This window comes from Amphiura filiformis, chromosome 4 (assembly GCF_039555335.1).
Source record: "Amphiura filiformis chromosome 4, Afil_fr2py, whole genome shotgun sequence".
Lineage (NCBI taxonomy): Eukaryota > Metazoa > Echinodermata > Ophiuroidea > Amphilepidida > Amphiuridae > Amphiura > Amphiura filiformis.
The window spans coordinates 83341862-83360226 of NC_092631.1; the positions used below are offsets into that span (position 1 = coordinate 83341862).

General features: G+C 37.1%; 1 protein-coding gene across 1 annotated transcript in view; it reads right to left on the reverse strand.

Annotated features, from left to right (window-relative positions):
- The window catches only part of LOC140149594 (zinc finger ZZ-type and EF-hand domain-containing protein 1-like), an 81753-nt gene that overhangs the window by 1656 nt on the left and 61732 nt on the right, over nt 1-18365 (reverse strand). Inside the window, exons 56-75 of the mRNA XM_072171671.1 lie at nt 17751-17830; nt 16128-16209; nt 15481-15650; nt 15080-15254; nt 14047-14178; nt 12842-12953; nt 12207-12277; nt 11142-11255; nt 9472-9780; nt 9099-9199; nt 8789-8947; nt 7898-7985; nt 6763-6858; nt 6095-6271; nt 5534-5677; nt 4351-4519; nt 3816-3960; nt 3182-3298; nt 1789-2038; nt 615-686 (exon numbers count right to left, since the gene is read on the reverse strand). Coding sequence (XP_072027772.1) covers nt 615-686; nt 1789-2038; nt 3182-3298; nt 3816-3960; nt 4351-4519; nt 5534-5677; nt 6095-6271; nt 6763-6858; nt 7898-7985; nt 8789-8947; nt 9099-9199; nt 9472-9780; nt 11142-11255; nt 12207-12277; nt 12842-12953; nt 14047-14178; nt 15080-15254; nt 15481-15650; nt 16128-16209; nt 17751-17830 — 2763 coding nt within the window. The remainder of the gene's footprint in view (nt 1-614; nt 687-1788; nt 2039-3181; nt 3299-3815; nt 3961-4350; nt 4520-5533; nt 5678-6094; nt 6272-6762; nt 6859-7897; nt 7986-8788; nt 8948-9098; nt 9200-9471; nt 9781-11141; nt 11256-12206; nt 12278-12841; nt 12954-14046; nt 14179-15079; nt 15255-15480; nt 15651-16127; nt 16210-17750; nt 17831-18365) is intronic.

The following is an 18365-nucleotide window of genomic DNA, read 5'->3' on the forward strand; positions in this document are numbered from 1 at the left end:
TCGATTGATCAATCAATCACCAATCAATCAATAAATAAATAAATCAATATATCAATCAATCAATATACACTTATACACTTAATCTGTTATATTCTCCTAAGATGTCATATAAATCAATTTACATCTTCTCAAGAGAGTCACCTCAAATATAATATTATTGTCTAACACTAACCTAATGAGGGTATGAGAAGTGCTCCATAATTTGACCGGAATGTTCAGAACCTTATAAATATTACATATGGAACAATACCCAAGTATGGTCATATTTGTCATTTGTATGGGCATATTTATCAAATGTGAGGTAAATGTCATCAAAAGTTAATAGACAATAGATTTGATTCATGGATGAAATACAAGAGCTTGATTCACTGTATGGTACGTCATTTTTGTGTCCCTTTTTAATTTGTACCTTTGAGGTACCTTTTTGAGGTTAATTTCAGAGCCCCAAATTAAAAAAAAAGCTCATAAAAATATTATTGACTCATAGTGTTTAATGTGTAGGTCGTTTAAAACCCCCGCTATACAGTAAATGTTATAATAAATATCTGTATGTTCTTCTGATATGAAAAACCAAGAAGGGTATCTATTAAATTCAATAGTTGAATGCACTTTACCTGGACAGCAACTTGTTTGAGTTGTTGATCATCAATCATTGCAATCACATAGTCTTCATGGACATTCCATTCCTATATATAAAATGAAAATTAACAAACATCAGTGATTTGAAATCATTTTCTTAATTAAGTTCAAGACTTGAACTACTGAAAAAGGTTACAATCACAGTGCACCAGCTTCTCAATTTCAAATTAAGACTTGAGTGGGGTGAGGCATCAATCAACAGCACTATGGCCAAGGAATCAGCATGGATCCTCCAAGGCTTGCATATGATTGAATTAATGTGCTTAAAAAATCCTGAAATGGCAAAATATTTCTTGAAAAATGTACTTTGCCCATACATTTGTACAGGATCATCAGAGTAAATTTCCTGAAGACTGGCAACACTGCTTTGGGCCCTGTTCCAGGGAATAGGAGACTGTCCTAGGGAAAGCCACCATAGCCATACTTTTGGCCAAGTTTTGGCTTGATTTTCTCCCATTCAGAGCTCTCAACAGGTAAAAGCCACCCATTATCAGATGAAAAGATTGTTCAAATCCCAACAGACCAAGACATCAACCTGTTATATTGCTCCGAGGTTCTTCTTGTTTAACACACTGAACTGTAAATGGGCTATTGCAGTTGAAATCCATACACCCCCTATGGGAGACATGACCTTAATCTTACACAGGGGGTTTAAATATCAAATTTTACATGAATGGGTGACTCAATTGAAATTTGCACTCCTTGTGTGGAAGATTAAGGTCATGTCTCCCATAGGTGTGTATGGATTTCAACTGGAATACCCCAATGTGAGTACATCCCTGATGGAGGCTAGGAATTACACAGGTAATGGGTGAAAAATTACAACCAATGCTCCAACAAACAAGTCAAATAAATATTTATCATTTCAAATTACCAAACCCCAAAATTAAATCCACACATTTTCTACATATCTTAGTATGAATGATTTGAAATTACTCGGTACTCTAGGTCGGAAAACATGAGTAAGATTTAATCTTTCTCTACAGAAGTCCTTTTCATATGGCTAAGCTTTTGGAACTAGCGAGTGCCATCTTAGTATTTTTGGTAATTTCTAAAGCAGCTTTACACATATGGCATATGTCCCATATCTAATGTTATGCATTGTCTAGGCCTAATAAGTTGTATTTTACCATAAATGAGTAATCTTACCTGTGCCTGTTTTTCAGCTAACAAAAAGAGTTCTGTGAGAGCTCTGTGTACTGCAGGTAGACATCGAGGAGCACTGTCTGAAGACTGCTGACTGTCCATCTTATTTAGTAGAAGCCACAGTGGTTTCAGTAAGGTCAGGTCAGGATGGACTATTCCATTTTTACCTAGGGTGGAGAGTACTACTGAAGCTGCTGCTGCCCCAGCTCCCGCTGCTGAAGCCCCTGCTTCTGGTGATTCTGATATCTGTTGTCTGGGGAAAAAGTTAACATATGCATGCACGTTACTAGAAAGATAACACCCAAGGACATATGCTGTGTAATACAGAAGTGGGGCCATGATTGTGAGTTGGCCACAAGTCTTTGGACTTATGTGGCAGGCCTGTTGAGGGACGCATGTATTGTTGCATTTTACATGCCATAATGGCTTGTAAGGTGGAATAAACGATCTTTCACCTTCATCCATCATACAGACTGTACCAAAATGATTGGTACCATCAGGTTGGTATACATGTTTATGAAAGTTCATCTGTGTTGGTATAAATCAGGTTTGATGTTTATTAGAACGTCTGTTTCTTCCAAATGCAACATTGTATTACATGTTTTGCACCTGAATTGGGCTACTCCAGTTGAAATCTTGAAATCCACACAACCCCCTATGGGATAGGCTTGGGCATCGCCAGTCTTTAGCATATCGCAGCCAAAAACATATCGCGATATCGCCTTCTGACGATATTTTTATCCATACATGCATGTATGCCATATCAGAAGTTCACTGGTATACGGGTGCAAAACGGCCCGGCAAACAGTGAAGCAACAAGTACACAAATAAACAAGTACAAAACATACCGGTACTTATTCAATCCACTGCCATCATTCAAAACAGCTTCTTTATATCCGAAACGATATTAAAACCCCTGCTTAAAACTAGTATGAATCCATTTGCCGCCATTTATTGTACATGGTTTCCAGGTTTCCGCTACTGTTGCCCTCATGAACATTGAATATTTAGTTGATTGTGGCTTTTCAGGTGGATGGGAGACCAATTAATGACGGCTGCCCTCATGAACATTGAATATGTAGTTGATCGTGGCTTTTTAGGTGGATGAGAGACCATGAAATGTAAGTATATCGCCTGTCACTATTTCTATTATCGTCATCGCGATAGGGATTTAATATCGCGATATATCACGGGGCACGATATTGCCCAAGCCTACTATGGGATACATGACCAGATGACCTTAATCTCACACATGGGGTGTATATTTCAAATCGAGTCATCATTCAGGTAACCCCATTGAAATCCCTGTGTGAAAGATTAAGGTCATTTTTTCCATAGGGGGTGTATGGATTTCAACTGGAATAGTCCATTCTTTGTATGTATAATGTTCCCTTACCTAGCTTCAATATGAAGCACTTGTAGTAATAGTTGTAGCACCTTGAGTCTATGTTGAGATGTCTGGTGACAGGCTACATGAATCAACCACTTCCATAACTCATCTATGGGAATTTGTCTGCAAAGAGACAACAGAGATTTATTGATAGACGGAACAACCATGTTATGGCTTTCACAAAACAAAGTATTAACAATAACATGTTATAACATTTCAGTTTCAGTTTATTTCACCAAGATCAAAAGAATATAAATTACAAGATTATATGGTATGGAGGACAAAAAGAACAAAGCTTGAATGTATCTGACCCCCATTACAAAGTTACTTAAAATTATAAAATTTAAGAAACAAAAAAGAACATGCTACATGTAATACATATTATGTCATTATGCGAAACAGCTGACGTACTGGCCTACTGACAATTGTGACCTTTTTAGAAAACTATCATGTTAGAATGCACTTCCTTTTCACTGATTTTCACACTTAGATTTAATAATATTAAGGAAATATTACTTAAATGAATGAAGGAAGCAAAGCAAGATTCGAATCGACAACCTCTGGTACGTATGGCCAGTGCTCGACCATCTGAGTTATCCAGCTCTATGATGGATGACAATCCCATATTAGCAATACTTACTGGTGAAGTGTTGGATGCGCCAGGATGGTACTCATGATGACATAGCCAGTCTCAAATCTTCCTAACTGATTGCCAATGACAGTAAACTTGTAGCCCCAGTCATTATTACTGCTATCAGAGGTGAAACTATAGTACAGGGTGTCACCTAAATGAGAAAATGATAAAAAAAAAACCAGAAATGTCAAATTCTATGTCATCAAATTAAATTTCATTACCCAAATTCAGCCATCATCTGCTGGTATTTGATGATATTACTAGACTCCAAATTAGGCCCCTATTTATTATGTCAAAGTGCACTTTCTCCAATTTGTGTGTACAACCATACTATAATTATGGGCATGCCCAGAAATTGGAAACACCAACTTACCAAGAGAGAGTGGTTAAAGTTATCTATAATATACTGATTTTGGATTATTGTACAGAAAATAGAAGTATTTACTAGGTATCTTGCTGAACAAAGTTCAACCATGACAAAAAAAAACTACAAGTCTAAAGTACACATGGCTATTGGTTCAAGCGACCTCATGTTACTTACCTGGAATTTCAAAATCTATCCAGTTACTTGAAGGCCCACTGAATGCATGGCGATCATGTTTGAGTGGCTGATCAGAAGCAATTGACAACACATCACATGCTTCCTCTGTTGAACATCGTTCATCAAACTTGACGGTGAGATGAGTTGCTCCTGGTATGCATATACGACCCTGATACACAAAAATACATGGATTAATCCAGATGATAAAAGTTAATATTTGTTTCTTGTTTACTCTTATGGTTGTCTCAAGCTAAGCAATCATTACACATATTTCATGCTCACTCTATAGAAAAAGCTACTGGACATGTACATCAATTGAAAGTCACTATATGCTCAGACTCAAAGCACTACCAGAGCTAGAGACAAACAGATCACAAGTGGCACTGTGATTTTGGCCATGACTGACTTGCTGCATGGTAGCATTTTCACAGGGCCTACCAGTGTCTTATCATGCAGCAGTTTGCCTCTTGAGAGCATGATACAGGCATTGCATTATCATTATCAAGTTAGTAAAAGACATTTTATGGATTATGAGTAGCATCACAAGCATAATTCTGTACTTTGGATGTGTCACTTGAAAATGGACCACTTTGTCTCATGATTATCCTTGCGAAATTCTTTACTGTTTGACTGCCTCACTCTCATATGTTGCAAATGGGGAGCTGATATGAGGAAAATAATTAACAATGAATAGACGTAAGATGCATTCCCACAAAATCAAAACATGATCATATATGACGTGTCATGTCAAAAGCAGACACTTTTGGGCAGGATCGTAAAAGTTTTCACAATTTGGGTTTGTTGCGAATTTGTGATATTATTGATGTTAAAAATATTGTCTGATAGTTTCAGACCAGAATATAACTGGCATCTTGTATTTTTTGAGACACATTTCAAGATAAATCCTACTCTCAACATTGTCAATAATATTTTAAAGGCCGATATCTCAATTTCCAATTTTGTAATACCGTAACTTACGATCTTAATATCTTCGCTTAGGAATATCCGATTTCATTGGGGAAAACAGCATTGTGGAGGAAATATCTCTATATTTAAGATATGTAAAAACCTCAAAATTGATAACCTGCCCAAAAGTGTCTCCTTTTGACATGACATGTCACATATGGTTTTACAAGAAATCTAAGCATATCTCATCAATTCTGACTGATATTATAGTACACACCTCTTCCCTGGTGTCATTCTTGTACTTATGTGCTGATTCCTTAGTCTGTACATTGACTCCAGACTCCTGCATAAATGACACAGCTGATGTACTCAATGGAGCTAATAGATCCACTTCACAATGCCACACCACTGTCTCAACAACCTGTAATTGGTTATTATACACAAAACAAAAATCAATGTTCTACATGATATGATATATATTTTGGAGTGGTCCATGGTTTTATAAACATATGCCAATGAGTTTGAGAAAACTGTCATGCAAATAGTGGTGCCTTACATGGTATGCTCTTTTCTTTATGCTAGCTGACCCTGTTAATGCAATTAAAATGATGGTTGTCATTTTGATTTGTTTCCCCTTCCTTCTGTTCTCTCCTCTTTCCCCCCTCTCTCTGTCTCTTTCTATCAGTCTTTTCCTATCTCTGTACCTCTTTCACTATGCACCTATCTCTGACAATCTTTCTTTCCTTTAGTCTCTCTCCCTCCTTGCTCTTCTCTCACTCTTTTATATTTACAAATAGATATGTTATTTTGAGCTAACATATCCATTCTAGTTGCCCACCTTTTGGAATACATCCTTGGATACGCTCTTCTGTAAAAGATCCAAGATGGCTACCAATTCAGAATATTCTGAACAACCAAATATCTGAGCGCTGACTTTGGCACTATCCTTTGGCCAATCAGCAAGCAGGATAGCCAGGAGGTGTCGAGATCGTAATATAGCCATTGCACTGTTGATCTGTAATAGGACCAAATAACAATAGGGATAAGTTTAGACAAACATGATATTGTCACCTTTACCTGGTAGTGACGTAACTGCATTTTCACTGTTTGCAGTATTGAATCACACAGATTATCTTAAGTCTGTATACACAAGCGTACAGGGGCATTTTGTCAACATGCTTCTGGTGCAACCACGTAAAGGGATTGACATCACTACCAAATTCAAGGTGAAACAAAGTTTGATTCAAACTTTGGACATGTTTGACCTGCCATGCCATATTTAATTTTCTGGTGTTGACTGCAGATGACAAGTTTCACATTTTTTCTAAAACATTCATAAATTTCAGAATTGTACATTTTCATGACCACACTTTAAACACTTTAATTTTACAGGTACTATATTTCACGAAGCGCCGATGCTTCGCCATTTTCACATGTACTTAATTTCACGAACTCAGGATTAAATACAGTACACATAAGCAATTATTCAACATATTGATATCTTACTTTGACAAGGTAATCTCTTGATCCAGTTTTTCCTTGAGCATTGAGTTCCTTCTTTAACAAATCCACACTCTTTGAACGTTGCTGTTTCTTGAAACTCTGTTAGTAGAAAGAGAAAAGATAAAATGATAAGATATGTATCACACAAGTTGTAAGTGCTATTTACCATCTATACTGCTTGTCACTCCCAGATTGGTAGTGATGTCACTGCATGTTTTAGGTTGTATATCCTTCAAAAGACGTGCACCATTCTTACTATCAAAGCATAATATGCTCGCATTTAAAGGAGGCACAATCGGAATGCCCTCTAACATACATATCACTACCAATCGAAGTATCACAATTAAAAATTATATGTGACATGATCTGGTCTATGGGGGCCAAAGGTGGTAAATTTGAAATTGAGGTAAATGCAAAAATATAGAGAAAAAAAATAAATAAGAAAATACACATCACAAAACTTCAGAACTTTACAGCCAAGTATGCTAGACCTTAAGTGTTTCTGTATATGATAACAAATGTTTGTATAAGGTAATACTTATAGTAACTCAATTTTCAAAAATGCCTCCTTTGGCCCCATGGAGCAGATCGTGTCACATATTGCTTTTGGCTTGAATTTGAATTTCCACGCTCTGACAATCATGACACATCACCAATTGGCTTGCTTACAACTTGGTGAGTGTTTCTAGATCATTGTAAACTACCATAAACTTATTTTAAAGAATCTTACTAGAACCTAAGAAACGAGAATATATATTGAAAGAAAATTTGACACCTACAAAGCAGAGCATGTGGTTTCATTAGTTATTTTATTATTTTATTTTATTAGATCTTATTTTGCCTGTGGAACAAACTCAGTGGTCCACACTGATTTCCAGTCTGGCCCAGGGGTCAAACAAAATACATCAAAATACAAATGAAATACATACAAATGAAATACATAACATGGATTTAACTAATACATCATATATGAAACACACCAAGGAAGCACATCTGTGCTGGTCGGCTGCAGTGCGGCAATGTCAGCAGGCTTCTAAGACAGCCTGCAGACAGAGTCCACACCGCAGCCGACCATTATGCAACAACCTAAATAACTAAATAATTAAATTGCACAGCATAATTATGTAATACCACTTACTTCTTTCATATCGTCCTCATTACTTGCAATTAATTTCAGTGGTCCATCAGTTGGTTCAGGTACAGCAACAAGTTCCTGGGCGAATTCTCTGCAACATAAAAACAACAACCATATTATATACTACCCCTGTGAAAGATTTGGAAATATCTTCCTCAGGGCAATTAGGCATGATCTCTTCCATTTATATAGGGGTCAATGATGATTGTGTAAGGGAACAAACCAAAAGATCGATGACGTCCTATAAACGAAACTAGTTTCGTTTAGGGGGGAGGGGGTAAAAATACTCGATTACGTTTGTACAAAAACATCGGTCAGAAGAATGTGTCTTTATTATTATTATGTCAAAATTTTCAACATTTCATTATTACGTTTCTGGTAGGGAGGGAGGGGGTTGGCTGAGAAACGAAACTAGTTACGTTTATAGGACGTCATCGATCTTTTGGTTTGTTCCCTAAGTGTGGTGGACTGCCTCAATGACAAATACCCCTTGCAAAGTCCCAGATTATAGTTTGAATGACCTACATAATTAAGAGTTGATTTATAGTTCAACAACTCCTCCTGTACCTTTGTACAGTTGTTAATCCGTGATGAATCCACAATTTTAATGTAGCGTATACGTGAACGTGAGCGAGACTACATATTTTTCAGGTAGCGGCTAAACATTGCAGTTTTATTCGGTAGTTTTATTATTGATATCAACAGAGAAATCATCAACGTTTTTGTAAGGCTGAGTGGCAATGATTAACTGACATTCCTCATGAAATAATCATGTGAATTATACGATCCGAGCAAAGTAAACCACACAGACGACGCGGCTGCATCGTTGTTAAACGGTGATGAACAACGGTGAAACGTGATTGAATCCCTAAACAAACCAAGCATTGTTCTTACTCTTTAGATGGCTTCATAGGCACAAGTGATACCGCTCCCGAGTCCACTGCTTTACTTTCAGTTTCTTCCACAGGTGGTGCAACAGCTGTTGTCTTAGGTTCCCATTGCTTGGCTCTGTCTCGGATTTCATCACTGACCACCAACTCCTCACCTTGGTAACTACATGTGAAGAAAATAACATGAATTATACACAAGATGTACTCCTGGATTGATACATGTTGATGGTATATGCGACACGATCAAGAATAGAAATTTAAATTATACCCCAGAATGGGGTGAAGTTGAGAATGACATTACTACATAAACCTACCAGTTTTGCACTTCTTCCACAAGTTCCTTGATGCTGCCACCACACTGCTCATACATAGCACGTAATATTGACATAGGTGCAGATATAGCTTCATTAGTTACCTGAAAACAAGGGTATACCTGAGTGGTCAATACTAATACAAAGGTTATACTTCTTGATACTAGAGTTACAATTATTACAACACTTTAACATCATATAATTATCAGACGACAAACGTGGTAACTTTTGCATTATTCATTATTCTGACTTCCCCAAGTTTTATTATCAGAATTAAACATAATCTTCAGGCACATGTTTATGTATTGAAGAACTGAAGAATTTATTAGCAACGCTCCAGCAGAGGGCACAAAGATATTTGAAGCAGTATACTTACCACTAGACAAGTTTTTGCCTTCTCATCCAACCCATCCAAAGGGTCCTGCCCTTGAGGAGATTTAGGTGCAACAGGAGGAACAGGTGGTGGAGGGGGTCGAGTAGGACCAGAGTCTGGCGTCAGATATCCAGATCCGCTATCATCGCTGTCCTCATCATATGTGCTAGTGTCTAGCGTGACGCTGTCGGCATCACTCCAGGAGTCAGAATCACTGTCCGTAAGGATGATATCAGAGCTTTTAGACTTCTTGGTTTTGATGGGTATCTTACCAAATGTTTTATCTCTTGTGTAGAGTTTGATAGACAGGATCTGTAATGAAATAAAATAATATATTTAATACAAATTGGGTAGGGGCTGTCATTTTCCTATGAAGGGGAAGAGGCATCCCAAATATGCTGGTGACCAGAATCAACTTTTTATGAATTTCCTGTCTATGTCGGGTTGAAATTTTTTATGATCCCTGGTCCTCCTTCTGTACACACATCCCAAAACAAAAGTAATCAAAAAGGTAAAAGGTGTTACATGGAATAAAGCATGTAAAAAGTATGATTTTTAACTGCAATTCTGACCAATATTTAAGGTTGGTCTGAACCCTGGAATTATAGAAAACTTTAGGGCCTCATAACTGCTAAATTATTAGTCTAAAGAATATAAAAGTATACATTTTTAAAATGGAAATGACTTGATGAATTAATCTGTGAGGTCCAATTTGGGCCAAAATGCTAATTTTTGGAGAAAATCCCAAATTTTTTTTAGTAAGCGTAACAAAAAATTTGACCAAAATTTTTTTATTATTTTTTAAAAACTAGATAAAAATATCTAGGAGCCGTTTTTTAATTTTTTTAAATTTTGACCAACTTCACCAAAAATATTTTAAATTTGTGCGAACATTTTTTGACCATTTTTGGTGCAAATTTCTCAAAGTTGGTCAAAATTCAAAAAAATAAAAAAACAGTTCCTAGATATTTTATCTAGTTTTAAAATTAATAAAAAAATTTTTAGCCAAACAATTTTTTTGTTACGTTGCTAAAAAAATTTGGGCCAAAAAAACCAGTTTGTTTGGGATTTTCTCCAAAATGAGCATTTTGGCCCAAATTGGACCTGAGATGAATTCAGCAAGTCATTTCCAGTCTAGAAATGTATACTTTTATATTCTTTAGACTAATAATTTAGCAGTTATGAAGCCCGAAAGTTTCCATAATTCCAGGGTTAAGACCAACCTTAAATGAGATTTAGTCACTGCTTCTTTGTAAGTTGGTCCTGATAGATTATCTGCACTACACCAACTTTAAGCCTCCAATGGGCCATTCTATTTAAAATCCAGACTTCCCCTGTGGAAGATTTTGGAAATATCTTCCGCAGGGGAAGAATAAATTTCAAATGGAATGTACTCACTAGCAGCCCCATTTGAAACTCAACTTCCCTCAGTAGAAGATTCAGGTTGAATCTTTCACAGAGGGTGCCTGAAATATGAAATTCAAATGGATCTGCCTAATGTATTCATTCAATTTGAAATTCATACTCACCCTGTGGAAGATATTTCCAAAATCTTTCACAGGGGTAGTTTGTAATTTAAATGGAAAAGTCCCAATTTGTGATATATATATATGTGATATTATATATGATGTAAGTCCTCTTTGATCCAACCTTATTTGGCCTAACCTACTTACCTCTAAATCCTTGAGTATCCACTGTCTGCTGAGTTGAGTTGCTTTACTTGCCATAAATACCAGCAATGGGATAATGCCACTATCTAATAGTAGCTGGCTATTGCTGCAATTGTTCTGAAGGAGAACACAAATATGAAAATATTGAAAACACCACAAATAAATACCCCACAAATCAACAAAGTCTCAACTCATGCGAAAATGAGGGCCAGACCTCAAAATTAAGCTGTCGCATCGCAATTCCCACTCATAAACTTTGTCTACTGCGATACAAGCATTCTATTGCACCTCATATTCCTATTTTCAACAAATTTTGCACCTAACTTCAAAAGTAGGGTGCAATTTGGCCAATTATTTTGAGTCCTCATGATGGCCAGTTGTTCTATAATGTGTTGTAAACAAATGTGTAATGCATACCTTAATTTTATCATGATATGGTTGCAAAAGTGCAATTGCAATTAATGCCCTGTGGGGCAACCTGCAAATCTGAATTACCCCAGACCAATCCAAACCGACAGTAGATTGGATTTAGAAATATTCAAAATATACAGATCATGGAATATATCCACGGGTCGGGCCAGGCAGTAGATTTTGGTTAGGGTTAGGGTTAGGGTTAATTCAGATTTGCAGGTTGGATAATTTTCGCCCCCCCCCAATTTTTTGTCCCATTTTTAGTCATTTTAAGGAAACTTTACCATTTGCTGTCCCCATTTTATCACTGAAATTTTTTCTGGGGGGGGGACTCTACCCCCTACCCAAGGCTACGCCCCTGGAGCCAGGTTGTGTGGTATATGGCATGCATCAATCATTATTCTTAGTTTTCATTTAACATTTGGTTGGACTGGATCTGGAAAAGTCTGGCCCTGATCTGGATGGAGCTAGCACAAGTTCGGATTGGTCAGTCCTGTATGCCAAAAAATTAAAATAGGTCCGGATCGGGCAAAATTGTTCGAAATTGAAAGTATGAGCATTGAAAGCATGTTAATTTCTCAACAACACAATATATCGTAAAAGATGGAGTTTCTGGCAGTATTGTACCACCCTTTCTCATTGACATGTTACACCTACCTTAAGACTTGTGGTCAGTGCTTTCAGGGTAAGATATAGTACCCATAATGCCTCAACTATTTGCTCTTTACCTGAAAATCAACAAATATCAGATACAGACTGATCAAATAACAAGAATACACATGATTTTTACAATTAAAACATTTAAGGAGCATGGTAGAGTTGGCTGTCTCGTCGTCACTTTTCAAAATGAAGATTTTGGTACTAATGATACAATAAAAATTCTCCTGATGGTGCATATGGGCTTCCTTGACATTACTGTAATTTTAGGCACAAACTAAAACAGCCCTCCAGTAAAAATCCCATCAGCAAATAAGGACGCAAACCCTAATTCTTGTAGGGATTTTCATTGGGAGCTTTCTATTTGTATGTGCAATTTACTATGGCAGAGGACAACAGGCCGGTTGACCCATTGGTACTACGGCGCGGCGCGTAGTAGGCGATCTTGTCACTTCTACGCGATCGCAATTCACCAGCGCGTACCCGGACCACGGAAGTAATAAAAATTAACTTTAGTTATTCTTATCAATCTGAATCCCCATGTTAAGACTACACATACAAATGTCCAGCATTTTTTAAACCATATTTTTCCTTTTTACTAAAACAATACACCATTATATTTTCCGAAGACTCACCAGCTTTGAGATCAGTCAGTATATGTACAGCAATAGACACAAATGATTTAAAGTGTTCCACACTCAATGTCTGCCCACACTTCTCTTGTACTTCTAGTTGGTATTCTTTCACCTGTAAATTGACCAGATAGGGCTATTAAATCATTTTCTGATAGTATGCAAAAATCAAACAATTCTATGCTCAAAATTGCAATCTAAACCCTAACCCAACCAGGTCTCACTAAAGCTCACTATTAAAACCACTGCTCGTGTATGCATTCCATGTGATGCAATGACGCAAACAGCCTAAGTCATATATACCCAGGGAATTGCTGGCCCGGCCATCACAACCCCCTGGTTACAGGGCGGTGGTCTTCTTGGTGGCATGCAAGGGTTCCGACATTCAAATTAAAAACCCATGCGTATGGATAGGGTTAAGTTTTATCTGCAGTATCACTATGATATAATTTGCAGGATGCTCATTCCACCCTTGGCTATTGACTCTCTCATCTGAGGTGTATAAATGGATACTGCTCCTGGTATTTGCTGGGAAAGCAAATAAGTATCTTGCTTTTGGAGATGTGGTGAACCCTGCACAGCATACTATAATGAGGAGTATGGCCCCAGTGCTTCAATGAGTGATTGGCACTCCAGCCTCTGAATACTGGAATGAACCGTTACTGTTTTTTAAATTTTATCATTACTTGCAATAAATATTCTATAATTGACTCCAATGTTGAAGACTCTGTATTGGGTCATTACATCATTATATTAGTCATAACAAAAGGTTTGCATCAAGAGACTGTGTTGCATTATAGCACATCAGGTTTTATCCCATGTTTTGACAATTTTTTTCTTTTTACAAATATATACAAGAAAATTTGGCTACAAAAAAATCTCAAAATAAAATGAAAAGCATTGAGGAAAGTTAGAGCTTAATGCGTAGCCTTTAAAAAAAAAAATTGAGACCTGTCCTGTTTCACACATTTCATGAGAACAGGTCTCATTTGGCCTTATGATCCAGTATTGCTGAGCTATCATGCTCTCTCACTTTTAACAATTTCTAAATATTATTTAATGTAAGAAATAAAAATTAAAACAAGCTGTAAACTCCATCCTTGATAAGCACATCTTCCTACTCTTTCAGAATACAACAAATACTCCATTTTTTCCCCAGAAAATGTCACTTGTACCCTTCTTGCCTCCCAACCTTACATATCCCTTACCAGTTTCCTTTTCCTTGACTTGATATCTACTACTACAGCTCTGCTTTTCTCCATGTAATGCTTGATGACGATCACATTAGACTGGTCTCCACTAGGCTCTGAGTATAACACACTACTACCAAGTGATAAAACCTATGCAGAATAAAGCAATAATTAAAAATTAAGAATAAAGCAAAAAAATGACCAATGATGGCAACTTGGACGACATGAAGATCACTTACCGCCGCATATTTTTATTGATTGGGCTATTCCAGTTGAAATCAATATACCCCCTATGGAAGACATGACCTTAATCTCCCACACAGAGGGTGTAGAATTCAAATGGAATTACCCATTCAGGTAAACCCATTTGAAATTCCATTTAAAATTCACACTCCCTGTGTGGAAGATTAAGGTCATGGCTTCTATAGGGGGTGTATGGATTTCAACTGGAATAGCCACTTTCTACTTTATTTTGGCCCTTTTTTAAGGATTCTGTGTCTTTGAAATTCCAAACAGCAATAAAAATACATTTTCTGATTGTCTATTGATCAGTGACCAAAATAGCGGGATTTGATAAAACTGCCCATGTATTGTTATGCAGTCTTGGGTACTGTTATGACTAAAACTGAACTTTATGAGTTGTTTATTGTGTTCTGCTGGTATAAAGTTTTGGGCATCATTGAGGGTGACCCATCATGACATGTGATACTTTATTTTTATCTAGGACTCATTTCATATGACACAGTGCCCAATTAACCAACATCATCATTGACCATCACACTCTGGTTCTAGCTCACATGTCCCTGGGTTAATGCATTGTCCATGTTCTGAAGTCTGAATATAGATTAATAAGGTAGCGGACAAATATTTGTAAACTTTGCTCCAGGAATCGTGTAGTAAATTCTTTGAGCGCTGCATGATCATCATTTGTAAATTTAATATCAGAATTGAATGATATTTGGGAATAAACTGCCAATGTTACAACTCTCCTCAATATGAAAAACATGAAATACTGCTTTAAATCAGTTTTAATAAGAAAAGACAGACTTACTTCAGGAAAGCCAGCCAGTACAAAGAGTGCAAATATTGCAGGTAATTGATTGAAATTATCTGGTAGTGTCTTCATCATGTGACTCACATGACCTGCAATAACTGACTGCCATGAAGGACATGCCCATAACCTCTGTAGCACATCTGCCATGAGAGCCGCCCAATCCATGCCACTCCTGTATCACATGGAAAATATGATAGGTTAGATCACAAACAAGAAATACATCAAGTTTGTAAATGTCTAGATGTCACTGTTATTCTCCTCTTCACAATGAAAAAGAAAACATATAAAACATCTTATAGTCAAGCCATAGGTTAGAGATATTCCCATCATACAGTGGAACACACATATAGTATGTGATGATTAGTATGCATGCCTTTTTGACATTTTAGAATGCATACCTTTCTAGACATGTAGCACCAAGTGAAAACAGCAATGTTGCTGTGTTTTTACCATCAGCTTGTTGAGCTTCTAATTCCTCTACAATTGGTGCTGCTGCTGCTGCAGCTTCTGCTACTGTTTCTGTGTCCTCTTCTTTGTGTGAAGCTTGCAGCAGGGCTAAATCTGCCTCCTGCATTAAGATAGAGAATAAGATTAGAGAATAAGATCACAATAAAACAGACTCAAGTAATTCCAGGCCCGCAGCCAGGATTTTTTTGTGTGGGGGAGGGGTGCTGATTCTGAAAAAGTGGAATTTTTCCAAGGGGGGAGGGGCAATTCTGTGAAAAGTGGACTTTCTTCCCCAAATTTAGATCTTTTTTTGGCCAAAAAAGCTTTAAAATTCAAATATTTGGACTCGCTATGCTAGCAAATTCTTAAATTTTTGGACTTTTTGCATACTTTTGCATTTTTTTTTTCGGGGAGGGGGGGTGAACAAACAAGTTCAAACAAAAATACCAAAGTTTAAACAAACAAATAGCACAATAACTGAAAGAAAAAAGACATAGAATGATGAAAAAGGGCAGAAAACAAACTTGACAGATAGAAGGAAATCTGACAGACAGACACCCTGTCTGACAGACAGACAAATTGAAAACAAATGTGTTACCTTGGGTTCACTCTGGGCTAGTATTTGGCCAAGCAGTGCAACAGCAAGATGTTGTGGCTCATTTCTCTGGCCCTTCACTTGCCTACACACAAGAAAACAAACATGGAAATAAATTTGTATTATTTAAAACATTTAATCAACTGAAACTTGTAGTTTTCAGGGAATAACTTTTTGAAGGAAACCAAATATTTGCAGCAACCATCACTTAGTATCTACAGGGTGCAAACATATACATAGATCTCCATAAACTTACTATATACGAGTATATATAAAAAGCCTGCTTTATGGAGCAAATAAATTATGGAGTCAAGCTACATTTAAGAAATGCCAGTTGGTCGCTGTCACATATTTATGGTTTCATGTATTTCAGCATTAATAATTAGTGGTTTTTTAGCGGGTTCACCGTCAGACAAGTTTAGAACTGTCAAGCTTTCGTCAGGAGTAGCTCTGACTTCTTCAGGACAAAGTACCCAAGAATGAGACATGTAGACCGCCTCTTGCCTACTAATGGCTCTGAAAAGAGCTGTTCACTGAAGACTGCCCCTTGTCAACAGGGAACAAGCAGATCTCGCCTATTTGCTAATTTTAAAGGTTTTGGTGGCTCTGAAAAGAGCTGTTCACTGAAGACTGCCCCTTGTCTACAGAAACAAGCAGACCTCGCCTATCTGCTAATTTTAAAGGTTTTGTGGCTCTGAAAAGAGCCGTTCACTGAAGACTGTCACTTGTCTACAGAAAACAAGCAGACCTCTCCTATCTGCTAAATTTAAAGGTTTTGTGGATCTAAAAGAGCTGTTTACTGAAGACTGCTCCTTGTCAACAAAAAATAAGCAGACCTCGCCTATCTGCTAAATTTAAAGGTTTGGTGGCCCTAAAAGAGCCGTTTACTGAAGACTGCCCCTTGTCAACAGAAAACAAGCAGACCTCGCCTATCTGCTAAATTCAAAGGTTTGTTGGCTCTGAAAAGAGCGAGGTCTGCTTGTTTTCTGTTGACAAGGGGCAGTCTTCAGTAAATGGCTCTTTTCAGAGCCATCAGTAGGCAAGGGGCGGTCTACATGTCTCATTCTAAGGTACTTTGTCCTGAAGAAGTCAGAGCTACTCCTGATGAAAGCTTGACAGTTCTAAACTTGTCCGACAGCGAACCCGCTAAAAACCCACTAATTGTTATGAATTCCCATCGTAAAAGCCTATCCCACAATTCAGCCTTGATGTAGCTCGAGGTTTCTTGAATGAGAACACATTTTGAAAATTTACCAAACCTCTAAAAAAAAAATATAAAAAAAAGACCAGTGAATTGTTCAATTTTGATAAACATTCAAAAGCAAGTGATATATCAGGACTGAATAGAAATGAGGACATACCTCTTTGCAATGCAACCTTTTCTTTTGTATTTAATTGAGTACAATGTAGTGGCACAGGTCATTTTCAAAACACTGATATTTAACCAGAAAGTTAAACAGATGCCTATTTTCCATTTTCCTATGTGTGTACTATTCAGGCACAGGTGGCACTTGGGAATGGCTGTTTATTCACACTCAGATGGTGACAAAACATTGGCTTCATTCTGGGCTTAGATCTGTCATAGATGTCAGTAGTGTTATTCCTTCAAGATATATTAGTACTTACTTTGTTAGAGACAGCAACAGAGGCAAGAATTTCTCTCCATGAACTTTGACCTTTCTTACTGGGGAAGACTGAGGTTTATCCTAGTATAGTAAAATGATTAAAAAGCACACTTAGACTTCCCTCTACACAAGAACTAAAGTTTGTTACATACATGTAGTGATTAACAAATATTAGCTTAAACTGTAATAAAACTGATGTCCAAGTTAATGTCAAGTGAACTTGAATCACTTATATTTATTCTGCATGAAACTTGGGTCATAAGGGTTCTTGTGATGTTTTCATGTGAGCCACTATAGTGAAAGTTTGTCCAGTTGGTATCCTTTGGCAGAATGAAACCTGTTGAATCCTCAATGGGATATAGAGTGTATGCAATAAACCCAAGCGGAACGAGAGTTGCTAAGTAACCGCTACCCAAACCATAAACACATGCATGATCAGACAACAAGTGTTCAATTTCCCCATAGCTTCCCACGTTGTACACATGTCAGTCGAATTTGGCGGTGTTGGTTTGTTTGTCCTCCAAGTTATAGCATTGTTCACTTTGTGTTGAACATTGTACGTGGGCCTCACTGTAATAACTCAAAGATAACTGTGATCATCATTTCAAGAGGTCAC